At 43.5% G+C, this 27,006-nt stretch overlaps 1 protein-coding gene across 2 annotated transcripts; it reads right to left on the bottom strand.

Moving 5' to 3' along the window:
- Positions 1–4,808: 4,808 nt before the first annotated feature.
- On the bottom strand, positions 4,809–25,117 carry LOC144700044 (uncharacterized). 2 transcript variants are annotated; one of them, XM_078571425.1, is made up of 14 exons: positions 24,552–25,104; positions 23,597–23,683; positions 22,411–22,508; positions 22,230–22,280; positions 21,064–21,235; positions 20,652–20,972; positions 19,524–19,733; positions 18,924–19,430; positions 18,624–18,833; positions 6,297–6,485; positions 5,970–6,142; positions 5,655–5,804; positions 5,461–5,527; positions 4,809–5,376 (listed from the first exon to the last, which is right to left on the bottom strand). In XM_078571425.1, the coding sequence occupies exons 1-14, from the start codon at positions 25,020–25,022 to the stop codon at positions 4,990–4,992; spliced, it is 3,093 nt and encodes a 1,030-aa protein (XP_078427551.1). In that variant the 5' UTR covers positions 25,023–25,104; the 3' UTR covers positions 4,809–4,989. The 2 variants fall into 2 exon arrangements, 1 of the variants encoding a protein (XP_078427551.1); XR_013580663.1 differs by lacking the exons at positions 4,809–5,376; positions 5,461–5,527 and having other exon boundaries at positions 5,667–5,804; positions 6,242–6,485; positions 24,552–25,117.
- Between the last annotated feature and the right edge of the window lie 1,889 nt (positions 25,118–27,006).

The raw sequence follows: 27,006 nt of genomic DNA on the forward strand, positions 1-27,006 counted from the left end.
TACAGTTGGAAAGAGGCTCACTTTCGCTATATTGTTTGTGCGTGGGCCAACGCTAGATCATGAACAATTGGATAAACTAGATATTAAATAGGATTCTGATGACACTGAGGCGGGCTTTGAGTAGTAGCTGATGACATCATCATCGTCGCCGAGCCTCAGTGTCGTGATCAACGCCATCAATCGTCAACTAGGCCAGTTGACGTTGACTATGACGATGAAGTTGACCGTGGCATATTTTTTAAAAGAATTTTGCCAAGTTGATGGCTGATGATGAAGAAGTTGATGGTTTACTATCTTTTGAATTGAATTTACCTGATGATGGTTGATGGTGACAGATGGTGTTGATCTTATGTGATACTCAATCATTGTTAACAAAGTCAACAAGAGTGGGTGATGTTGACAGTTGGTACGCGCCGAACCCTAGATAGGATAAACACGTGCTGGTGTGAAGGAAATGAGGTTATCTTTAAGGGAAGGAAGGCGTCGATAGACGAAGTCATACAAGCAGAGGCCACTCTTGTTTTTTATTTTGCTTCTTTTATTTTTAATTTTTTATTTGTATTTTTTTCTCTTTTAATTTTTCGAAAATAAAAAGAAAATAGTTTCTTCACTTGTGGGAGAAGAAAATTTCGCTTCTTCCAAGATCTATGTCTCTTCACTTTGAAAGCTTGAAACCTGGTATGGTGGAGTACTACAATGTACAAAACAATGTGCATGATAAACTATTTAAGAAATGCATCTATTAGGAGAGAGCGATTTGGCCTTGTTTCCTTTATCATATTCGGAGATGAACTGCCTTTCCTCTATTCTGTTGTGTGTAAGACAGAGGGAAGGAGAGAGAGAGAGAGAGAGAGAGAGAGAGAGAGAGAGAGATAATAAAGGAAAACAAGAGCGAGAGAAAATAAGGGAAAATAAGAGGGAGTGAGATATAATAAGGGAGAACAAGAGCTATAGAAATAAGGGAAAACACGAGAGAGAGAGAGAATAAGGGAAAACAAGAGCGAGAGAAAATAAGGGAAAACAAGAGGGAGAGAGATATAATAAGGGAGAACAAGAGCTATAGAAAATAAGGGAAAACACGAGAGAGAGAGAGAGAGAGATAATAAGGGAAAAGAAGAGCGAGAGAAAATAATGGAAAACAAGAGGGAGAGAGAGATAATAAGGGGGAACAAGAGAGAAAGAGATAATAAGGGAGAACAAGAGAGAGACAGATGATAAGGGAAAAAAGAGAGAGAGATAATAAGGGAAAATGAGAGAAAAAGAGAGATAAAGAGAGAGAGAGAGAGAACTAATAAGGGAAAAGATGAGAAAAATAGAGATAAAGAGAGAGAATTAATAAGGGAAAAGATGAGAAAAAGAGAGAGAGAGTGAGTGAGTGAGTGAGAGAGCGAGATAAATGAGGGAAAAGAAGAGATAAAGAGAGAGAGAGAGAGTAAGTGAGTGAGAGAGCGAGATAAATGAGGGAAAAGAAGAGATAAAGAGAGAGTGAGAGAGAGTGAGTGAGAGAGCGAGATAAATGAGAGAGGGAAAAGAAGAGATAAAGAGAGAGTGAGAGAGCGAGATAAATGAGAGAGGGAAAAGAAGAGATAAAGAGAGAGTGAGAGAGAGAGATAAATGAGAGAGGGAAAAGAAGAGATAAAGAGAGAGAAAGAGAAATAAGAGAGGGAAAACAAGAGATAAAGAGAGAGTGAGAGAGAGGGAGATAAATGAGAGAGGGAAAAGAAGAGATAAAGAGAGGGAAAAGAAGAGTAAAAGAGAGAGAGAGTGAGAGAGAGATAAATGAGAGGGAAAAGAAGAGAAAAAGAGAGTGAGAGAGGGATAAATGAGAGTGAGAGAGAGATAAATGAGAGTGAGAGGGAGAAAGATAAATGAGAGAGAGAGATAAATGAGAATGAGAGAGAGATAAATGAGAGTGAGAGAGAGATAAATGAGAGTGAGAGAGGGAGAGATAAATGAGAGTGAGAGAGGGAGAGATAAATGAGAGTGAGAGAGAGAGGGAAAGAGAGAGATAAAAGAGAGGGAGAGAGAGAGAGAGAAATGAGAGAGAGAGAGAGAGAGAGAGAGAGAGAAATGAGAGTGAGAGAGGGATAAATGAGAGTGAGAGAGAGAGAGACATGAGGGTGAGAGAGAGATAAATGAGAGTGAGAGAGAGAGATAAATGAGAGTGAGAGGGAGAAAGATAAATGAGAGAGAGATAAATGAGAATGAGAGAGAGATAAATGATAGTGAGAGAGAGATAAATGAGAGTGAGAGAGGGAGAGATAAATGAGAGTGAGAGAGAGAGAGAGGGAAAGAGAGATAAACGAGAGGGAGAGAGAGAGAGAAATGAGAGAGAGAGAGAGAAATGAGAGTGAGAGAGAGATAAATGAGAGTGAGAGAGGGATAAATGAGAGTGAGAGAGGGAGAAATGAGAGTGAGAGAGAGAGAGACATGAGAGTGAGAGAGAGATAAATGAGAGTGAGAGAGAGAGATAAATGAGAATGAGAGAGAGATAAATGATAGTGTGAGAGAGAGAGAGATAAATGAGAGTGAGAGAGAGAGATAAATGAGTGAGAGGGAGAGAGATAAATGAGAGTGAGAGAGAGAGATAAATGAGAGTGAGAGAGAGAGATAAATGAGAGTGAGAGGGAGAGAGATAAATGAGAGTGAGAGAGAGATATAAATGAGAGTGAGAGAGAGAGATAAATGAGAGTGAGAGGGAGAGAGATAAATGAGAGTGAGAGAGAGATATAAATGAGAGTGAGGGAGAGAGATAAATGAGAGTGTGAGAGAGATAAATGAGAGAGAGAGAGAGAGATAAATGAGAGTGAGAGAGAGATAAATGAGAGACAGAGAGATAAATGAGAGTGAGAGAGAGAAAGAGATAAATGAGAGAGAGAGAGAGATAGAAAGAGAGAGAGATAGAAAGAGCGAGAGAGAGAGAGAGAGAGATAGAGAGAGAGATAGATTCTCCGCCAGGAGAGAAGCAGAAGGAGCCGAGAGCAAGAAAAAGAGAAGACGAGGCGTCTTGCTTAAGGCGTAGATGTTTACTATGTTTTGGAGGAATCGTTGGCATATGTATCATGCCTTTATTATAAAGAAGATACCTATTCATGGATAATAGTCACCCACCAGTCAACATATTTAAAGCAGGTTCGGCTAGTTGTTCACACATTTTATATTATTCAGATCTTTCACACCCCGTGAAATAGTTTAGCATGTGCAAGAATCGTATATGTTTTGACTTTCTGTCTACATTATTTGGAAGATAGCCAATGTTTCAGCTGATACTCCCCAAGACAAGACAAGTAAAGATTTATTTTAAATTATCATAATTGTTAAGTTAATCATCTTAACTATGTATAGATTGTTCCGAGTTGATTTAACCAAAGAATTAGTTTGGCCATCAGCCATACAATTCGTTTCATACATGTAGTTTCACACAACATGTTTCTATGGTATGGAAGCCTTGAGTGGGTCTTACTTCTGTGGGACTTTATTTTAATGAAAGTAAATGTTGGATAAATTCCGAGTTCTTACATCGGCGTGCAGTATATAATTTAGAAACATTTCAAATCATGATCTAACAAAATTTTATCTAACATTTCAAATCATGATCTAAAAAAATTTGAAATTTAAATTTTCAAAATGTTGCCTGGGAATGTGTACACATTTCCAATGAATATATACTTCGGATATAGCTTAGGTCATATCATCTGCGCACCAAAATCTAGATATCAGTTATGAACTGATAGATCTGCATTTTTTCCCGAGTTTGTAAAAAAGTATATACAAATAAGGATAACATACATTTTATCTCGATTTTAAAAAAAAAAGGATTCAATGTATAAAAGATATTTCAGTTTGGCTAGAGTATTCTCACAACCCAAAACTTTACTCGCGACTGCCCCATATTTAAGAAAAATGAATACATCGAATAATATTCAATTCACTAAATCATTCGCATTTAGAAGACATCATATGAGAAGAATATCGTCTCAGGATAAAAAAGACTTCTAATCAATCGATTAAAATCGTTTAAAGATACAATATATAATATGATACGATAAATGCCTGTGAGAAATTATTTCAACCCCAAGTCTACGAATAAATATCGAGACCTGTAGAAGTTGAATTACCACTCCTTCGAGAATATCTTTAGCTCTACTGTTATTCTCTAAGGCATACATATTAAAAATCTGGATCAAGATGCATGGTTGAGATAAACAATTTTAAATATATTGAAGATACCCATCAGAGAAACATTTGGGTATTGTGGAGGGAGAGTAAGCTTGAGTATACATGAATGAAAAAAGTACGCTATTGTGAGGCAGTAAATTTTTCCAACGAATCAAAATTCATTTGAACATGGCTGACGCAACAAGGGACATTAAATTACTTTGTTCCTGAGATAAAAAAGATACTCGATAGCGCTTCAGTTGCATTATCCAACTTAAGTGATTTGACCGTTTTCAGACGAAAAACATATTATTTTTTAACGCATGATCATTATCTTCTATGTTCTTTCAATCAAATGTCAAGGGGAATTAGTATTTTATAATTGGTGAATGCTCAAACCATAACATACGAAATTCATCTTGGAATATCTATCCATGGGCAAAAACATTAAACGTTTTGACATTCTAAATATTTGAAGAATTGGATCATAAGTTAGGACACCAGACTCCGTTCCATCACCCATGACAACCATGAAGAACCCATTGAATAACCTTCTTGATTTGTCAATAAATAAAATTCTCCCAAGACATTGATCTGGTTGAAGTGGCGACAATGAGCTTGAAGATAGAATAAGACGAAGACAAATAAGGTAAGATAAATCTTCTTCCATCCTCATTAAGTCATGTAAAACTATTCTGGCAAGTCAATTACACATTTAGCCAATCTTCCTTAGCACAGTTTATATTCACTTAGGACACGACACAACTTACGTTGATTTATTGCTAACCAATGATTTCTGAAAAAAATGATTAGCAGAGTGAAAGAAGCGACCTACCCGAGGGGCTTCTGAATCCGGCCAATCCTCTTCCTCTCAAGCTGCTTCTCTTTGTCTTTTCTATTCTTTTCTCTTTTCAGCCTATACCTCAATTCTTTCTCCTTCTCCAGAATCAGTTGACAAAAAACTTCTCCGGTTAAAGGCCATAAAAATCCTTTTCTAGGGTAAATTCTATCCTCTGTCGCCTCTGCCAGATCTTCTTCCATGCTCCTCAAAAGGGTTGAATTGAAATAGCCAGTCCACATTAATCCCCTTCGTAGGTCAACGGGTTGTTGCTCTTTGAGCTCCCCGGACTGAGGATTGATATATACCATCTTCCTTCCGCTGTGATAAACCCACACGTTGACTAGCAGCTCCATCAGCCGACAGTAGCAATGCTTCTTCTGTTTAGAGAGATAAAGATAGCATCATTAGGATTTTACTCACCTTATTCATCACGATTGAAACATTAAAAGAGATGGCCAGACCTCCAGCCTTGATGAACCAAGAAGGCATGCTTTATTATTCAAGCTATCCAATGACTCCAGAAATATCCTATCAAGTGATTTGTTTATCAGGTGAATAATAATTAGTCATCAGGTGTTTGAAATAGTGAAACAAGAGAAATATGTAGATAATACGATGATGAATATGAAGAGATGCAAAGATGGGAGAGAAATACCGAGAAAACATAACAAACTCTAGAAACGATGGTGTCGACATGACCCAGCTGTGGAGGGCAGACCAGTATCTGCCATCTGGCATTGGAGGCAGGGAAGGAACGCCGCTCGGTATGCAGTACATTGTCCTGAATGCGCCTTGAAACATGTCCCTGTCAAAAAAGAAAAAATAAGAACAGAACAAAAGATTAAGTGAAAAATAAAAAAGTCCCGGACATCGAGGGGGTAAATTCAAATTCCCAGAAGATTCCTGAATAATTAAATTTTAAGAGCTAAAATTTAAGTGAAATTTATAAAGGAAAAAATTGAAGAGGAACCTGCAATGCCCGTTATTCAAAGTATCGCAGATCGACCAAAAGTCATAGACATTTTTCCCATTAGTGTTCCTACTCCCCATATCTGTTGTGGCCCAGAAATAAAATACATCTCCATTGGCTTCCTTGCGCAAAATCTGCTCCAGCGATCTCTCCGCGACGAGAGTTAACGAAACCTACAATAACATTATATGCAGAAAAAGCCGGCATTAAACAATAAAGCGAAGATGAGAAACTAAATCTGCCTGATTAATAATGAAGATGACACTACTTACAGCAAAACGAAATAAATTGATTATTTAAAGTGAGCAATCTAGTGAGGTCAAACACCTTTCTTCCCACGGCATGCCATGAGTGGAACCCAATCCATGGTGTCTTATGAATGCTGTTCAACTTGTTTGCAATGGCCAATATGCCACCATATTCACAAAGAATATCCCTGTAATATGTGATATTCAGCAATGGGAGACGGAGTACAGCTCGAACGTCGCCCATCCTTGATCCTTCAGCCTCAGTTGACTGTCGATCATAAAAAGAGTAAACGAGTCAATAACGCACCAACACAGCTATTAAACTTAGTTGGTTACTGATAGATGAGTGACGTGATATGGGCTAGAGAATAATAAAACAAATAATTTTTAAAATATTTCAAAAATCTTTATTCTACTTGAAGGGACACTGTAGTGTACGGATTTTCTAGTTGTTCATTGTGGCTGGTTTCATTTAAATATCTGCTCATTACAGACCAGCACGCAATGAAAGAGAAGCTCGTGTTTAAAGAAGAACCAAGCGCTGTTATCTAAATGCCATATTAAACTAGAGGATCCTGATGTTCGATTCAAATTACCCCACATGCCTCAAGGAATTTTTACATAACACAAGCACAAAAGTGTTATCATAATAACTGATTTTTTATATTGTCTGGCACAGTATAAACCATCTTTGATCATCTTTCCTTGTTTTAATCAATGGATTTATTTTTTTCTGAAAGAGAAGGGAAATATCACCCGGAATTGGTGATTAATCCATATTTTCTTTTTGAAAGAAAAGAGGGAAGATCAGCCAAAATCAGTGATCACCCAAAACTAAAATTAATATATATGTCCGTGAAAATTACATGCCCGGCCAGCCCAGCCTCTTTTCCCTCCTTTACTTCTTACTGAACCTGTAGGATATACAGTTCTCCACATCAAGGAGCACCGAGTCCAGCAACACTTTATTTACTCCGTATTTTATTCAACTGATTTTTTTTTATGGCTTTCATTCTGGACTGAGCTTTCATTCTGGACTTTTTTTTTCAACTATAACAAGGGATGAACACCTGACGAATCGTTAAACCTCCCATCAGGACCTTACAGGCCCTTCACCCTCGTTTCAATCATCTTCAAAATCTCCCTTCACCTCCCATTGCTCGCGAGGACCATGTTGCCTTAAGTCCTTCCGCTTCATGTATAGCTCCAACTATAGAAGCCCTTCTTCCTCTGAACAACACCTCGTTTCTATGCAACCTGATGGCCCACAACACCGCTAGTGCTCGGCTGATACCGACGTATCAACAATGGATTTCCAGAAAATAAAACGGAATTGTATTTCCCAAACGTGGCCGAACCAAATGTGAGAAGATGATCCGAAAGAAGGAGAAACAATAACTACGAAGATAGATGAAGAGGGGAATGTAGCTCCCTCTCTCCCCTTTGTTCTGGTAGGAAGAGGTCTCCCGCCCAGCCTCAGCTTCCGCTGCTTAAGTTCGATGATGATTTCTTGACCTACTCGCTTGATCTGGTTTGTATATATAGGCCCTCGTACGTTGACGTTGATGGATGACGCTTCTTAGCGTTGACGCTTTGGGTGACGCCTTTGATACATTCTGGAAAAGAACGTATCATTGCTCCCTCCTAGTGCAGCCAACTTGTCCTCAAGTTGAAAGGATGGAAAAGATCTGCGTAGTTGTGATGCCGACTCCCAGGTATATTCTGCTTCCGTCATGTTCTTCCAACGAAACAACACTTTGGGTCACGCTGACGTAGATCTCGCTTTGAGTACCGCCTCCGGATAGACCTGCCACTCCCAATCCTGTGTAAGAAATGCAGGAAGGGGTTGAGGCTTAACAAAAGATCCCAAAGCCCGTTTTAGCAATTATGCATGAAAGACAGGGTGGATGTTGGCTTCTTTCGGGAGATCCAGTTTGTATGCCACCTGTCCTATTCTACGTAGAATTTTCTAGGGCCCAAAGTACTTGGGACATAGTTTTTCGAAAGGTTGTCAGGCCAAAGACTTCATACGATAAGGTCTAATCTTAAGTAACACCATTTCACCCTATGTAAATTGCTCATCCCGGCGAAATTTACTGAGATGCAGCTTGAGAGAGCGCAATGTGGAGTCACGTTCACTTAGAAGTTTATCCAGAGAGTCGAAAGGTGTGGATGGAGACCCATATCGGATCATTGCCAGTGGTTGACGCCCGTACAAAGCTTGGAAAGGAGACTGTTAGTGAGAGACTAGCTACTATGGGCTAATGGGCCCTATTCTATAAGCCCATTAGCCCATCTATTCTTCTCTCTCTTAGGGTATACATACCCACCTATGTACTCAGTTATGTGGATGTCATTATCTTCCTCTTCCCTTCCACAACATGGTATCAGAGCTCCAGAGCTCCTCACCTAGGGTTTGACATCGCCCGCACATCGCCGTTGCCGCTCTTGCAGCAGCAGCAGCCGCCGCCGCCGCGCGCACGCGCAGCAGCCCGCAGCCGCGCGCACGCGCGCAGCCCGCAGCCGCCAGACGCGCGCAGCCCTAGCCGCAGCGCCTGCGCGCCGCAGCCGCCGCCGCCGCGCATGCGCGCAGCTCCAGCCGCAGCGCGCCACGCCGCAGCCGCCAGCCGCGCGCACGCCGCGCGCAGCTCCAGCCGCAGCGCGCCGCGCCGCAGCCCCAGCCGCAGCGCCGCGCCGCGCCAGCCGCCAGCCGCCCGCGCGCGCCGCAGCCCTAGCCGCAGCGCCCCCGCCGCAGCCGCCCGCCGCCGCGCGCACGCGCCGCAGCCCTAGCCGCCGAGCGCCTGCGCCGCAGCCCCCCGCCGCGCGCGCGCGCGCCGCAGCTCCAGCCGCAGCCGCCAGTCGCCGCGCGCCGCGCAGCTCCAGCCGCAGCGCCGCGCCGCCGCTAGCCGCCGCGCGCGCGCCAGCCGCCAGCCTCCAGCGCGCCGCGCGCCATCCGCAGCCGCCAGCCGCCGCGCGCACGCGCCGCAGCCCTAGCCGCAGCGCGCCTGCGCCGCAGCCGCCAGCCGCAGCCAACCGCCGCCGCACGCCGCCACCGAAACCAACATGCCGTTCACTGAGAGTGCCTTCGCCGAGGCCCTTGTCCTACAAGGTGGCCCACCCGCTCCCCATCGGTCCCGGAGGTGACACTCCTACGGGCCCGAATCTCCTTCAGTGGATGCGCTTTGTCGAAACCGCCCTAAAGGCACGTCAGCTCTTCAAGCACTGCACTGAAGAGCCCTTACAATCGACCACCCACACCATGCGGCGTGGGGCGTTGAGGAACAGTTCGTCCTCGGCTGGCTGTATCGCACACCCTGGCTCCCGACTTCGCGACCGGTTTCCGCATCAGAAAGCGGTCAAAGGATTCTGGGATCAGCGCGCTCCTTCTGTGGCCGGGACAACGACTGGTGGCGCCTTTATGCTCTTGCATGTCAGGCCAGCAATCTCCGTCAGGGCGCTGACCATCTCTGAATATGCACTTGCCCACAAGAAGATGTGGGATGAGGTGGACTATTATCTTCCACCCGACGACCCGACATCGAAGACGTACCAGAATGTGCTCCTCCTGCGGATCATGGGCTTCCTCAGCGGCCTGAACCGCGAGTATGATGACATCCGTCGTCGTGCTTTGCACCGCAAAGAAGGCCCACCTGCTCTTGAGGAATTGGTGAAGGAGCTCCAAGAGGAGGAAAGTCACTTTCTCCTCCATGGGACTCCCTCCTCCGGTCCTCCGGGCGAGTCGACCGCACTGCTTTCTACCCCCACCGCGTCTGCACTTTCTTCCGGCGGCAAGCCCCCGGCGATCCTCCCTACGCCCACATCCGCTGCTCCACCAGCTGGGACGGCGGTTTGCTCATACTGCGGCAAACCGGGCCACGGGAAAAACAAGTGCAAGAAGCGCCTAAATGATTGGAGAAAGAAGAAAGAGGCCGCCGAAGGCAAGGCCATGGTGGCCCAGTCTGACTCATCCTCCGCCAGCGCCTCCTCAGTGACCATGGATCAGCTCCAGGCAGATTTGGCCCGACTTCGTGACCAGATGGCAGCCCTGCAGAATCCATCCACGGCTTACTTCGGTGGTTTTGGTGCGTCTTCCACCCCTTCCCCTTCCGATGAATGGTATTGTGGTCATACGGCTTTTCACTCTCCTGTCATCTCCGATACTACTTGGGTCCTTGACTCGGGGGCCACCGAACATATGACCCCGAGTAATGCCCGATTTGTGTCCTACGAGCGGCATCAGGTTGGCCGTACTGTTCTCACGGCAGGGGGTGGACGTCTTCGTGTGGCTGGCATCGGGGCAGTCTATGTGGACGGTCTTGGTGTGGTCCACAACGTCCTGCATGTTCCCGACCTGCGGGCAGTTCTTATGTCTCCGCAGCGTTTAGTTGATGCCGTCTCCTGTTCATTCCACCTCAGGCCTGACGGTATGTTTCTGTCTGACAAGGTGGGCCGGACTACACCGATTAGGCGGGAGAATGGACTGCTGCTGCTGGATGACGGAGGCCGCTCCCAGTGCTTCATGGTGCACCGGACTCTACCCTCTTCGGCTGAGCAGTGTCGGGGTCGTCTTCTGATGGAGCATCAGCGCCTTGGACACCCACCTTTCTCCACTTTACAGCGTCTTTTTCCCTCGTTGTGTTTGGGCGTGGACCTTAAGACTATGCTTTGTGAACCTTGTCAGTTAGCCAAGCATCGTAGATCCTCTTTTGCTTCCTCTCCGCCTCACACTACGACCCCGCTGTTCCGAGTCCACAGTGATGTTTGGGGGCCGGCCCCACAGCCCAGTCTGAAGGGGCACCGCTACTTCCTACTCTTTGTGGACGAAGCTACCCGCTATACGTGGGTTTACCTTCTGACTGCGAAGTCGGAGGTTGCGCAGAATGTTCGACATTTTTGCACCATGCTCCAGACGCAGTTCGGTCGCGGCATCCAGCGTTTTAGGTCCGACAATGCTCGGGACTTCTTCAACGCTGACCTCGACTCTTTCTTTGCCGACCGGGGCATTCTCCACGAGTCCTCCTGTGTGGCCACCCCCGAGCAGAATGGCATGGCTGAGCGGCGGATCGGCTATGTTACCTCGACAGCGCGCACGTTGCTGTTGGACTCGAAGGCGCCTAGGCGTTTTTGGGGCGATGCGGTTTTGACGAGTACTCATCTCGTTAACTGTATCCCCACCCCGCTCTTGGAGTTCTCTAGCCCCTTGGACCGGATGACTGCGGCCTTCCCGGACGCTTCCCTTGGGACGGGGCTCTTGCCTCGTATCTTCGGCTGCACGGCCTACGTCCATGACTCTTCTCCGACACGCACAAAGCTTGATGCTCGTGCCCTCAGGTGCGTGTTCGTGGTTACTCTTCCCTCCAAAAAGGGTATCGGTGTTACCATCCGCCCTCTCGGCGTTTCTTCATCTCGGCAAACGTCACCTTTGCCGAGCATGAACCCTACTTTGGGGACTGTTCTACCTCATCACGCCTTCCGCTGGATGAGGCTCCTTCGGCCCCCCCCTTGGGGCCCCGTCTGATCGTGGAGTCTACCACCACCACACCACCCTCCTCCCTCCATGATCTCTCTCCCCTTGCCTCCTCTTCCTCAGTTCCCCCTGCGGGGTCCTTGGACGTGTCCTCCACTTCGTCTTCGTTTCCTGCCCCTCCCCCCTTGGCGACTCCTCCTCTCCCATTGGTCTCCGGTTCACCATCCTCGTCCCCTCCCGGTGAGTCGCCCCTGTCACCTGTTCGTGACCAGCCCTCGTCTCCATCCAACTCATCTTCCCCTCCTACCGCCGACATATCCTCCTCATCCGGTGTGTTGTCTCCTGCTCCTCCCGGGGAGTTCCCCCTTGCTTCCGCTCCTCCCTCTGTCGATGGTGACGATCAGTTGGGATGGCCTATTGCTCTACGGAAAGGGGTCCGTCAATGCACTAAGGCCGCCCTCTACCTCTCTCTCATTTTATCTCCTTTGACCGGTTGAGTCCTCCCTACCGGTTATTTCTTTCCCGCATCGAGTCCGATCCCGTTCCTCGTCGCTTAGCCGATGCTCTCGCCTCTCCTTCTGGGAAAGCGGCGATGGATGAGGAGATGCAGTCTCTCCTCAAGAACCACACGTGGGACGTCGTTCCACTTCCCCCTGGCAAGAGGGCTGTGGACTGCAAGTGGATCCACGCCAAGAAGCATCATGCGGACGGGACTCTCGAACGCCTCAAGTCTCGGCTTGCGGCTCGGGGGTTCACTCAGTCCTATGGCGTAGACTACTTCGAGACGTTCTCACCAGTGGCGAAGATGGAGACTGTCCGTCTTCTTTTGGCGCTTGCGGCCCATTTCCACTGGACCATCCGCCAGTTCGACGTCAAGAATGCCTTCTTGCATGGCGATCTGACGGAAGAGGTGTACATGCAGCAGCCGCCGTGCTATTCTCTCGACGCCCCCGGTCACGTGTGTCGCCTGCGGAAGTCTCTCTATGGACTCAAGCAGTCTCCGCGCATGTGGTTTGGGCGGTTCTCCTCCGTTCTGAAGACCGAAGGGTACACTCAAAGTAATGGAGATGCCTCCCTCTTCTTCCGTCACAGCCCGACCGGGATCTCCATTCTTGCCGTGTACGTCGACGACATCCTCATCACGGGGTCCGATGCTGCTGAAGCTGTCCGCCTGAGCGCCGCCTTGGCTAAGGAGTTTGAGATCAAGGCCCTCGGCCTTCTTCACTACTTCCTTGGTCTCGAGGTGGCCTACTCTCCTCGTGGGATCTTCGTCTCACAGCAGAAATACACCGTCGACTTACTAGCACTGACTGGGATGACCGATTGTGCGCCGGTGAGCACTCCCATTGATCCCAACGTCAAGTTGGGCAAAGGGGAGGATTCACCACTGACGAATTCCCACCGGTATCAGCAACTGGTGGGGAAACTCCTCTACTTGACGCACACTCGGCCTGACATCGCCTTCGCCGTCAACTTGCTCAGTCAGTTTATGCATTCTCCCCGGGAGGTTCACCGTCAGGCCGCCCAACCGCTACTTCTTCAAGGAGCGAGTCGACGAAGGGATCTTTGACCTTGATTTTGTTGCCTCCGCCGACCAGGCAGCGGACGTCCTCACTAAGTGCCTCTCCCGCCCACTTCTTCAACGTGCCGTCTCCAAGCTCGGCATGGAAGATATCCATACTTCGCTTGCGGGGGGGTGTTAGTGAGAGACTAGCTACTATGGGCTAATGGGCCCTATTCTATAAGCCCATTAGCCCATCTATTCTTCTCTCTCTTAGGGTATACATACCCACCTATGTACTCAGTTATGTGGATGTCATTATCTTCCTCTTCCCTTCCACAACAGAGACATCTTAGTTCCTGAATGGTAGGAAGTATTGTAGTTATATTCAGCCCAATGCAGCCATTTGTGCCATTTTCTGGGATTCTCAGAAGTAAAACACCGTAGATAGCATTCCAGGCCTCTATTGGTCACTTCCGTCTGGCCATCTGTTTCAGGGTGATAGGATGAGCTTAACTTGAGTGCCTTGTAAGCGATGTAACTCCTTCCAGAATTGACTTGTAAAAATACTCCCACGGTCAGAAACGATAGAGCTGGGGGTCCCATGTAAGCGTACTATTCCCTTGGAAAATGCATCCGCGACCACCTTGGCATTAAATGGATGTTTTAAAGCGATATAATGAGCATACTTTGTGAGTTGATCCACAATAACCATAATTGTGTCATACCCTTCTGAAGTCAGCAAGCCTTCTACAAAATCCATTGTGATATCTTCCCATACCTGATTAGGGATCGGAAGAGGTTGTAATAACCCAGGCGGAGCTAATGTGGAAGCTTTGTGCGTCTGACATACAGGGCACTGATTGACATAAAGCTTGATAGTTTTCCGCATTCTCGTCCAGAATCTTTGTTGATTGATTCTTTTGTAAGTGCGATGATAGCCCCCATGACCTCCTATTTTGGAATCATGAAATTCCTGTAAGATCACTGGGATAAGCGAGGAGGATGGAGGAATAACAATTCTTGATTTGTAGAGAAGCAAGCCCCGCTGTACTGAGTAAGAAGGATGAGATGAAGGGTCTTCCAATACGGCTCTTTTGATAGACGACAATCGGGTGTCAGCTGCTGTTTCTTTTTCAATGGTGGGTTTGTCTAACCAATGAAGAACAGAGAGTGAACAATGTGTTGCATTCTCAACTTCCAATGGGCCCCTGGATAAAGCATCAGCCACCACGTTTCTCTTTCCCGGTTTGTACCTGATTTCGAAATTGAATCCCACAAATTTAGATAACCATTTATGATAATGTAAAGGAATCTCCCTTTGATCAGACAAGAATTTCAAACTGAATTGATCTGTGTGAATATAAAACTTTTGAAACATAAGATAGTGCTTCCACTTTTGTATGGCCCACACCACAGCAATCAGTTCCCTCTCATAGGCCGATTTTTCTTGAGCACGAAGGAGTAACAGTTTACTGAAATAAGCAGTAGGCTGGGATTCTTGCAATAGCACTGCCCCAACTGCATAATTGGAGGCATCTGTTTCAACTCTGAAGGGTAAGGCAAAGTTGGGTAATCGTAATACTGGTGCTGAAGAGAGAGCTTGCTTGAGGTCCTTGAAAGATTTTTCAGCATCCTCAGTTTATTGAAAGGAATTTTTCTTTAAGAGTACTGTCATTGATTGAGCAATGGAAGCATAATTTTTGACAAATCTGCGATAATATCCAGCTAAACCCAAAAACCCTCGTAGCTGTTTAATATTTGTGCGGACTTTCCATTTTTGGACCGCTTCAATCTTGGAAGGATCAGTTGACACTCCATTGGAAGAAATTCCGTGTCCCAAATACTCAATATGTTGACGACCAAATTGACATTTTTGCAGATTTACCAATAGTTGATTCTCAGCTAAGGTTGCAAAAGCCAGCTTCAAATGCTGCTCATGTTGACTATCGTCGATGCTGTAAATCATAATGTCATCAAAAAATACTATTACAAATCTCCTCAAATAAGGCTTGAATATCTCATTCATCAGCGATTGGAATGTGGCCGGAGCATTAGTCAAACCAAAAAGCATTACAGCCTTGATGGTTATGATTTGGTCTTGTATCAGAATCTTCATGGTCAGATGTTGATAGTTACAATGGAACCACCCCAAAGTTCGCAGCCAAGAGGCCCCCAACACCACATCCACACTTCCCAATACAAACGGAATTAGGTTGTGCTCAAAAGTGAATCCTTGAAGATTGATAGGAACATTTATGCAAATTCCCGACGTATGTCGCTGAGTGCCATCTCCCAATGTAATTGCCATAAACTTGTAAGTTCGAACTGGAATCTTTAACCTCTGGATTAACCTTGGACATATGAAACTATAAGAGGCTCCACCGTCTATTAGAACCGTAATCTCAAGGTATTTTATGCTGGTTGATATGACCCCATAATCTCAAGGTTCCATGTACTTATGGGCGCAACCCATTACCTGCGGGTTGAATGGCCCTTAGTTCCCCACTTTCGACAGGGTTTGCATTTAACTGCAGAAAATCGTCTTCAGTTAGTGGTAGAACTTCCTCTTCCTCTTCCTCTTGTAGCATGTAAATGCTCAATTTTTTCTGACACTTATGTCCCGGCGTGTAAACTTCACTACAATTATAGCACAACCCTTTTTCCTTCCTTTGCATAATTTCTTCGGCTGATAGTCTGGTGAGTCTTCTTTTGTTTTGTCCAATCTCATTCTCCGCAGTTGTGGGTTGAGCCATGACCCTAGTGGGCTGAATCCCATTCGGGTTTTTCATTCCTTACCCTGGTGCAGATCCCTGCCTGGAATGGTAATTCGGATTGGGGTGCTGCATGTGCCCGTCCCATGGATTTGCTGTCCAGAACCTGGAGATTGCTCTCGGCTTCAATAGAATAGTCCATTATTTCTTGAATTCCATAAGGCTTGTATTTATTCAATTCAATTCAAACCTCGGGCTTTAGTCCTTGGAGATAGGCTGTCTCATGCACATCGGATGGTAAATGAGATAGAAATGCAGCCAAGTCCTCATACTCTGCTCTATAAGCCGAGACTGATCCCGTTTGGCGAAGATTCATGAGTCGCTCACAAAATGACTTCGAGGAAAACTCATATCGGCGTTTCAAAATGATGCCGAAAAACCATCCAGGTCTTGAACCCAAAGTTTTCTTCGGTATAAATAAACCAACCTTGCACCTGCCCCTCCATATGTAGCGAAACCAAATGTAATTTTTCTGGATCTCGAATTTGATGTACCTTGAAGAAACGTTCAACACAGTTGAGCCATGTCTGAGCGTGATTCCCATTGAAATACGGGAGATCCCCCTTTCGGAATTCCGATTTCCTTTCTGGAGTAATACATGAATTAGTCGGGATTCGCCCATATCGTGCTTGTGCGTCTGTTGCTGACCCCGAAACTCCTGGTGCAAGTCCTTCGAACTTGATATTCATAGTCTTCAATTGTTGCAATATAAGAGATAGAACTGCTGCTGTGTCGGGTTGCTCGGGCTTAGTGTCCTTACCCTTCTCCAGAGGAAGGTCCATGGCTTATGTTGTACGTGACGAGCTCAATGGTACATCCTTTTTCGTTCACCACAATAGAAGATGGCCTTGGTCGTCGCGGCGATTCTAAACTCCCAAATCTTTCCTTAGCTCCACAAGTGCCCAGTGATGTTTGCTCTGATACCAATTGATGCCGACGTATCAACAATGGATTTCCAGAAAATAAAACGGTATTCCCAAACGTGGCCGAACCAAATGTGAGAAGATGATCCGAAAGAAGGAGAAACAATAACTACGAAGATAGATGAAGAGGGCATTGTAGCTCCCTCTCTTCCCTTTGTTTTGGTAGGAAGAGGTCTCCCCCCCAGCCTCAGCTTCCGCTGCTTAAGTCCGATGATGATTTCTTGACCTACTCGCTTGATCTGGTTTGTATATATAGGCCCTCGAACGTTGACGTTGATGGATGACGCTTCTTAGCGTTGACGCTTTGGGTGACGCCTTTGATACGTTCTGGAAAAGAACGTATCATCGACCGCCTTCCTTGTTTCCTCTTCCCTCGCAATTTTGTGCCGAGTCCCAAAAAGCCAGTTTAGATGTCACCTTCATCCTTGAGAGTATCTGGCTGGCCCAAACCATGTGACCAAAGGAGCCTTCAAAGAAAAGATGGTTGTAATCTTCTTCACCATTCAAGCATAGCACGCATTGCGACGAAGTATCTGGATATAGCCTTTTGCGAAAGACTCTTGTCATTAATCTTTACCTTGCTAGCAGCCACCCAAAAAACCTCACCTTGAATGGGATTTTTTGGCGCCATATGGACCTGCATGCGCTGCCTAATGCCGTGTCTTCATCTTGCCCCTCCCGGATCATCGTATAAGCCTTCTAGACCGAGAAGGGGCCATTTGTCCGCGCCCAACTGTCTCGTTCCCCATCTTCTGGTTGTAACTTGAGTAGGGATTGATGCATATCTATGAACTCATACACGCGCTGGTCTAATAAGGCCCCATGTATGATCGGGTTACACGATCCCTCCCAGCAGTCACGCATGTGGGCATTTTGATCCTGGGTAAGTGCATGCAGTCGGGAGAATATCTCACTAAAGTTGCCCAGTGGTGACCATGCATCTCTCCAATATTGGAATATCGCCCCGTCGCCTAACTTGGCCAGAAAAAAACCTTGCACTCTTGGAAAGACCTGTCTCAGCCCTTGCCAGAATGGCGATGCTCCATGATACGGATCTGCCTTTCTGTCCCAATTCAGTCTCCTACCATAGATATGCAATAAATTGATGATCAAATCCTCTCATGGATTCATAATTCTCTTCATCCATTTGGTTAGTAGTGTCGTGTTCATATTCTGCATGTGTAGGACCCCCAGACCTCCCATCTTTATGGGACGACATACCTTATCCCATGCAACCATCGCAAGGCCCCCTCTTTGTTCTGGCCCAGATCCTCTCCATAGAAAGCGCCTCATCATGCCTTCTATTCTCTTCCCGACTCCAATGGACATCTTAAATACTGAGAAATAGAAAATCGGAATGGATGATAAGACTGACCTCAGCAGCACCTATCGTCCCCCTCTTGATAACACTTTTGCTTGCCATCCCTCTAGTCGTCTTTCCACCTCAACGACCGGTTGCCAATCAGCTTTCGTCATCCTTCCCTTCGTCAGTGGTAGGCCCAGATATCTCATTGGAAGTCGCCTATTTTATTCAACTGATAAACACTTCGTTTACTCCATTCACATTGAGCCAACAACAAATCTGACTTGCGGCCCAAAAAAATTCACACATTGGATAACGAGACCAGAGTTTCAAAAAATTAAACTTCACATAAGTTTTGACGAGTGGCAAAGCAAAAAGTAATGGATGGACCCTCAATCAACCATTGACAAAGAAATGTTGATGGTTACATAGACTTACAAGGCTCACAGAGCGGTAAAGGACACCATGGTGTAGAAATGGCCATGCACCCGCGCCAGAGTATATCTCATAAATAGTAACATGCTGACCCACCTTCTCAAGCTCTTCGTCCTCTCGTTCATCATTTCCCACCTTCATCTTTGACACTTTTCGAGTTCTGCTATATACATCTTCCCACGATTCCCAAGGCCTCTCTGTCCTGTCCAAAAGCTACACGGTCCAAAAAAAATGATTACAAAGATAAGCCAAAAGTTCTAACGCCACATAATTTGAAATCAAATCAAATGAAATAAATCGCACCTCCTCGGCTTCCAGCATCTCGATGTCTTCTAAAAATTCCATTTCCCTGATGTCTTCCCAGTCTAAGTTACTCGGATAATCGGAAACAGCTGTTTCATTCTGATTCGAGGTGTCTTGAGAAACATTACCGTCAGTCAATTCTTCCTCAATAGTAAAGACGATGCTGGACGATTCAGAAGCACCCCCTACATTTAAAATGAGGTGATGATCTCCATTTTCCATTTTCTCAGATTCTTCTTGTAAAAAACCCCACTCCCAGTGGTAAGATCGAAGTTCATCAATCGGCTCAGGAAGCAAAACGTCAGAAGGAAATGGAACCACATTTTCAAGAAGCTTTGCGTAGCCAATAATGCAGTCATTTGATAGCATGTTTTTTGATAAGTTTTTCCCAGAAGTAGCCACAGTACGATTTGATGAAGATAACTCTGCCGTGGCAAGGGAAAAAGCAGCGCTAAATGATTTGGCATTTCGTGATTGAAATATAAACCCATCGATGTTGTTCCTGACCTGTTAAGTAATGAACAAATTTGGTGCGTTTGCAATTTACTTTTTTCTGAGTGCATAAACAAAAACTGGAATAGGATCATGCATTATACTTACGTATCGCTTTATTGTGGACAGATCAGGAGCAACGACGAGGACTCCAAAAGACATGGCCCTTGTTAACAAAGAAGGAAACGTCTGCTCATCCAGGAAAGAAATATAAACAACAATATCTGCGATTATCAGAGCTCTGTTCACGTCACCATCCATGGCACAGCGCTTTACACATCCTCTAGGAAACCCAAATTGTGATCCAAGATCCGAATCCTGCTTGTGAATTCACAACCGAACCTTCTATGAGCAAGTCAGTGTAACAAAGAAGAAAAAGGAAAAGAGAGAGAGCATCAAGTGTATTGAAAGGAACAAGAGTTTTGACAACTCATGCCATGTGGAGTTAACCTGTGAAAAGCAACGTTGGTTTTGCATGACTATCAGATAACCAAAAGAAGAAAAGTTCAAATATGAGGAGAGATTCAGTCTAGCTTAAAGAGTAAGTACTGTTTTCCACAAAATAGGAGCGTCTCATTCTTGATGTTCAGTGATTTGCATCACGAGTCTGATCAACTGTTTATGTCTTTCCAAGATGAATAACATCAAAATTGGGGAGTGAAGACAAAACTATTCTGATATGGACATTAGTATCATCTGGAAGTGAGTGATCTGTCAGTGTCGGTACAGTGAAAAGCTTAAATAAGTAAATTTTCAAAATAACAAGCCATTCAACCTTAACACGCTGCACCAACAAGTTTGAATATTTATTTGAGAACTTGAAAATGCTACCATTTAATGCTATTTCTAATGGAATCTTCTTAAAATCCCAGGTTTCAGGCCCACAGGGCTAAGTGAATAACTAGAAACAGATAATTTTCACAGCGAAAGAGGATAATACTGTTGACATAATCTCAAGTTGATAATGCGTAAGAGATTGGGGTGCTTTGGGCCATGTGAGTCTCTGAAACAATTGCTACGAGCGGATCAAGACATACGATCTACACTTTTCAAAGGACGCCCAACTGCATCGCAGATATTATCCTGTAGCCAATCCTTTAGATAAAAATGCCAACAATGCTGCTTTAATTTAAACCTAATAATGAAAATTGAGCATGTTGAATACATGCTAAAACTAGAACATTGAGAGCTGCAAACTTCAGCAAGAAATTTAAGAAATTTAAGAATGAGACAAACCTGAAAAGCACTGTTATCTACTTCAGTATACTTTCCAGACAAAACTATCACTTTAAATGAGCCCTCCATATTCTTTGCTTGAGCGAATTTTGACAGTGTAGGCCCCACAAAATGCATGGCGGTATCATAGTCCCTTGTATCATTATCATAGACAAAGGAACTCCCAACAACTAAAACCACGCAATCAAGTTCATGGAATCCATTCTCTCTTCTTAATTGAACTTTTGAATGTGATGTTCCATAGGTTTCAGCAACCCACACGTCAAACGGTGACCCAGGAATCAGAAAAAAATTTCCTGTATCAACTGCAGTGTATAGCACCTGGCAGAAAAATAAAAACGGAAAACAACCAATTATAAAATACGTTCCCAGAGACATGAAAATATAGAGGAATGAAGAGCAACGTACTAACAGGAAGAGATGAATCGGGGAAAACCACGACATCTGCCCTGCTGAAAGCCTTTCTCCAGTCGGAAATAATGAGTTGCCAATCCATCTCTTTATACAGAGAGAGTCTCTCTCCAAGAGTGCTATCATGAATTATCCATATTACTGGCACATCATCAAGAGGCTCATGCATAAGGCTGCCAGATATAGAAAACCATCAATAACGTTTCACATGAAAAAGACGTGAAAATTAGCGGGGCCCACGAAGAAAAATACCAACAAATGTACTTTCAAAACAAACATTGCAGAGACACTGGAGTGCAATAATTTTGGAATCACAATGAAAAAGGGGAAAAATGGGACAGCTGATGATCCACTTATAAATTTAACAGAACTTGTGATAAACATCCCTTGAAGACTTACCAAAAGAAGAAAAGAAAGATCGGGAATACGGCACGCGCGAGCTGATCCACTCGTCCGAGAAGATTCAAAATAAAGCGGGAAATCGAGCTACTCCAAAGAAGAGGACGCGATGCAATAAATAAGATGGCAGGTTCAAGGAGAAGGGGATCAAGAAGTTGTTAGAGTTCCCGAGCGACCGGAGATACTCCTCGCGCGGGTGCTGGACCGATCTGGACAGCATGTCTCTCTCGTCACAGGGAGATTCCTCCCTCTACTACTGTGAACTTTCATTCGTTCTATATTGCTTCCGTTGTGATCCTCTATTGCCCACAAACACTTGGGTCGTTGAATTCTTTATCGAAATCACTGCCATTGATTGAGATCACGGTTTTGAACATTGATCTATCCGATCGGCTTTCTCCTTGTATCAAATTCGTCGTCGGATCTACTCTAGTACAATACAGGAAGAGATATTCGTCAGTATCTTAACAACTTGACCCAGCTTTTTGCCCTTGAACTTAAACATGTTGTTCAAACTCATGTTTGCTAACAACATTTGCCTCCAAATGGTCCAGTTTTCCCTTCTTGGCCTGATCAAAACTAAGAATAACTTAACAAAGTCTAATATTAAGTAGAAGATTAACAAGCCACATCATTTCTCATTACGTGGAAAGATAAATTTACATGACTCGTTGTTTCATGCCTAAAAATAAACGTCTGTCCTTCAAAGCTACTTTTGGTTCCTGGCAGGCTACAGAACACACAAAAGAATTTATCCAAATTACGCACCTGTTCATGACTATTCTAGCCTCGATGGAGCTCAATATAAGACCTTCAAATCTGAAAAAGGAAGCGAAGAAACGATTAAGGTAATAGTGAAAAAAAACGAAAATAAACTTGCTTCCCGTTATGAGTACATTATCTTCTTTTTTCCGCATTCAACACAATTCACACTTATAATAAAACATACATAGACCAATCAATGTTGTTGTCACGACTCAAGATAGAAATTTGACCCGCAACTTGTTCCCAACGCGGTCGAGCTTTTCCATCTTTTGCTGCAAAGACCTGCCCAAGACCAATTTTTTTTCTTAACTATATTTCCAACAGGGAAAAAAATACAACAAGACTTTGAAGGTCTCAGAATAATATTTCCTTGTCAATTCAAAGACAAAAAAAGACCTTATGTAGGTTTGAGAAAGACTCGTAACACTCTTTCCACCCTTCCAAGGTCGTGAGCAGAACAGATTCTACCTTTTGATCTAAGAAATCCTTTTTTACCATATTTTAACAAGACTGCAGGTGAACTACTCAATGACACAGCTATTTTATCCTCAAAACGGAAGACAATTTAATAGTTACGGAAATATCCCAGAGCAATGAAACTAATTCCTTCTTCATTCAAACCTTACCAACGCTTTGACATGACTAAATACATAAAAAAATCTTTTGAAAAGGTATTTATTTCTTTCTCTCATAAATCACTTGGAGTGCTATTGAATATAATTTTCATGTAACTATATGCCAGGGCATTCATGTTCTTAACACTGGTCATAGAGTTTTTCAATTGAAAGACAGTTGAACACGAATGCCAAGCCCCAGGAAAGAATTAAAACAGCCCACGGGTGTTTACAATTTCGTCGGGTGATAAAAAAAAAGCCTTGTAGTCATCTTTCAAAAAAAAGAAGTAAAAAAAACCCAATCTTTCCTCTGACAGGTCCATTCATTAGAGACGAATAAAGGACCTATTGAATCATGCGAAACTAGCAACTGACTTTCTACTTATTGGTTTGTACGCAAAAAAGTCAACCTTTCTACTTATATTTCAAAAAAAAAACTTATTGCTTTGTACGCAAACTAGCCATTGGACAGACAATAATGTTTAAGATATTCAGTATCAGTTCAGATGCTCCAAAACCATCACAAATAAAGTCAACTGTCGAGAGAAAAGGAAACACCCAAAAAAATTCTTTGTGATTGCATAGTCATAATTAATTCCCAATTAAAGTGAGCATAATAGTGTTTTATTACGGAGAAAAGTGCTAAATTAGTATTTTCAATGATAATTATGAGTTTGACCTGATTATTTTAGCTTTTCGTGGAGATTTATACAAACTCTATTTTAAGTAAATAGCAAAGTAGGTAGTGATACTCACAGTAATATGGTAACCAATCTCTCTAAGATATTTTACCAAAGTAAACATCAACAGAGATGATGAATCCTTTTCCATTCGTCCAAGGACCTGCATCAAATATCGACAGCAAATTGGCATTTTAATGACATTAAATTATTTGATATCGGAAAAGAATAAGAGATGAATCAGAAAATTTAGAGAATAAATGTTCCCTCCAAGCTTGTCACTTAACAATGCTACGAGGTTCAACTTAATGGAATCGAATACACATAAAGAGCGTTAAGTTTCATAAATAGGATGTCATAAGAAGACCATAACCAAAAGTGGGATGTTCACGATGAAATGACCAGTACAACAACATCCTATTTCGTTGTTTCAGTCAAACCAAGAAAAACACCATCCTACTTTGCAAGATGTACTAAATAGCAAGTAAAGGATGCGTTCCATTCAAAGGAACATAAATTAAAAACTATTAACATAATTTATATATTGACTTTCGCTTCACAATTTTTCCCATACGTTGCCAAAGCGTCCCGACATAAAATAACGCTTTAAACGCACAAAAGACAATGAGTTTATGCATAAGGCCGAGTAAACAAGCATGTTATCAAAGATCTGCTTCTTGCTTGAATTTTAAGAGACTTTAAAGCGAAAATATGTCATGGTTTGATGTGGATAACGCATAAAACAGCTGAGAATTCAGTAAAGATTAATAGAAACTTGAAAAAGGCAGCATTTGCACTGAAAATTTTTCACGTTCTTTAACACCAATTGTCCACCCTATGATTCTATGAGCAAAAAGTAGCAATATTATTCAGCCAAGACTAGGAAAAAAACAACCATCACCGACTTGGTAGACATAAAATCGGTGGAAAAGTACGTTTGAAAGGAAGCGCCACTAAAATGAAGCAAATCTCGTAAAGGTGAATACTTTAACGAAACCAAACAACAATTCAAAAAAAAATGCTACGCTTACAACAGCAAGCCTCGGAGGCCGCACAGCCAATCTCGGCTCCGATCGAATCCTATCAAGCCCCCCACGCTCATCAAACCTCCGCAGCATCCCAGACGGCAAGAACCTCAAACCTCCACCAAACTTCGAAGTCGTTCCACCATCCCCAGCCAACATTTCCCTCCATCTTCTGCTCCCGCCACCACCGCCATCCGTCGCTCGGTGCAGCAACGCGGCCAACAGAACGAAGCCACCGACAGCACAGAAGATCAAGATAAACAAGATTACCGCCCTAACGATCGCCCAAGGCTTCTTCCCGCCTCCAACACCACCACCACCGCCGCGAGAGAAGATGGATCTGCTCTTCCCTCGCCGATCCAGCAGCCATGGAGCACGATCTACGAATCGCCTGGCCAAATTCCTCTTCGTTACGACTCCCTTCGATCCTTGCAGTTGAAAACTGTCGGATTCTTCCCTCGCGCGGCTCCCCGCCATGAGCCCGAGCGATCCACAGCGAGAATGCTAAGAGACGGCGCGATTACAAACCATGATCTCGATTCACACTGCTCGAGACTCGAGTATTTATAGACGCCGATGAAATTATCGGATTATTCTACTGTTTGATTTCTTCAGCGACGAACTCTAACTGATTTAACGATCAATACTATAACACGATAATACTAATATAAGTACTGATATGGTTTTTCAATTTATATGTACTGTATTTTCTAGTTAAATAGTTTTATAGTTTCCGGGCTAGTTTTTTGTTTGAGACTGATATAATTAGCAAAACCGCTAACAAAATAATATTATTACAACTTTACAAGTACTGTTATATGTACTCTATTTTGTAATAAAAAATATACTGATGAAAATTTTCGGGGATAGTTTTATAGTGTTGGTTTTAGTTAAACTAAATTTGGGCATTAACTAGAACGTAATTAAGATAAGCAAATTATGATGGGAATTATTATAATTGAATATTGAAGATTATTATTATTTTTAGAAATTGATTGTCCCTTGTGTTTGCAACAAGAATCTGACTGTCTCTCTCCCTCGCCATTCCTCTGTGGCCCATTCCTGTTTTATAGATATATTTTCCCTTTTTAAGGTTTTTATTATATTCCCCACTTATCCAATAGACGAAGAGGGAAGTTTGAGGGTACGGTGGACTTGGGGTTAGGTAGGGTTATCCGTATAGAGGGCCAGGTTGGATTTGGATCATGCTAACTTTGGGCTGGTTAATAAACATTTGATTATTTCAGCATGGTTCAAATGGTCCTTAAATTTATGACTCAAAATTATTGACCAGAAAAAGATCAAGTTAAGGTGAAGAAGGGAATTTGGGTACTATATCATCGGCTTTGGTTTGATTTCTCAAGATGGAATACTTGTGTATGAGTTTAGAAGGGATCAAACTGAAAAAACCAAAATTAAGGGGAGAATAAAGATTTTGATCCCCAAAATTCAAGAACCCCCAAAAGTATATAAATTATTTTGATGGGGGTAAATATTTCATGCTGAGTGTTTTTTTTAATAAATTATGATTTCAAAGTTGGTTGTAAGTGAGTTATACATCATGAACTAACAGGTTTCCAAAACGATAAATATCCACATGCTTGAAAGGCTCAAATAACTGATTCAGTAACATGGTTTCCCACAAAGATGACAGAAACTTAAAGGCAGTTATAATGAAATGATACCTCCAGTGTAGATGACAGCCCCCATATATAAAAAAGAAGGAATGTGAATAAAGTAGACAATAGTGAAAGAAAAATGAAGAAGTTCAAGGATAGGATGTGCTAAAGCCAATGAGAGGGATTTTCTTCGAACAACCAAAAGTGCTTCTTCCCTTTTTCTGTCCTATATTTTACCTAATCATGAAAACTGAATGGGAAAATTCTTAAATGCATAGGACGTTCTTACCAACTAACAATACACATATATTTACTACATTAGGTTCTCAGATTAGACATGACAATGTTTCACCTCGGGGATGAATTCTCATCCCGTCTCAGCCCTCCAGATGAAGGATTCGGATGAATTGTTGTCCCATAAATGCCAGAGGGGTTGTTTGTTCGTCGCTATGACCAACGGTTGTCTTGTCTCAAGGGTTTGGACAGGGGGCATAATGAGAGGATGAATAATTAAGCCAATAAATTAAATAATAATATTTTAATACATTTATAAACACAATTCAATTTAAATTTTATGAATTAAAAATTAAATATTTAGTCTTTGTTGATCATAAATCAAAGCCATAAATTCAAAGTGGGATAGATATGATTATTTTGGTCCATTTATTCAAGCAATTTTTTTTTGTAATTGTGGTAGGGGTGTGATGGTCATTGTGACCATATCAATAGTAGATAGATGCAGTGACAAGGGGAGTATGGAAAACTTTCTGAAGGAAATACGTACAATCAAATCAAAGCCACAGAGTGGGGGACATATGTAATTAGAATACTCTTTTTTTGGT

Source organism: Wolffia australiana, chromosome 2, assembly GCF_029677425.1.
Source record: "Wolffia australiana isolate 7733 chromosome 2, ASM2967742v1".
Classification (NCBI taxonomy): Eukaryota; Viridiplantae; Streptophyta; class Magnoliopsida; order Alismatales; family Araceae; genus Wolffia; species Wolffia australiana.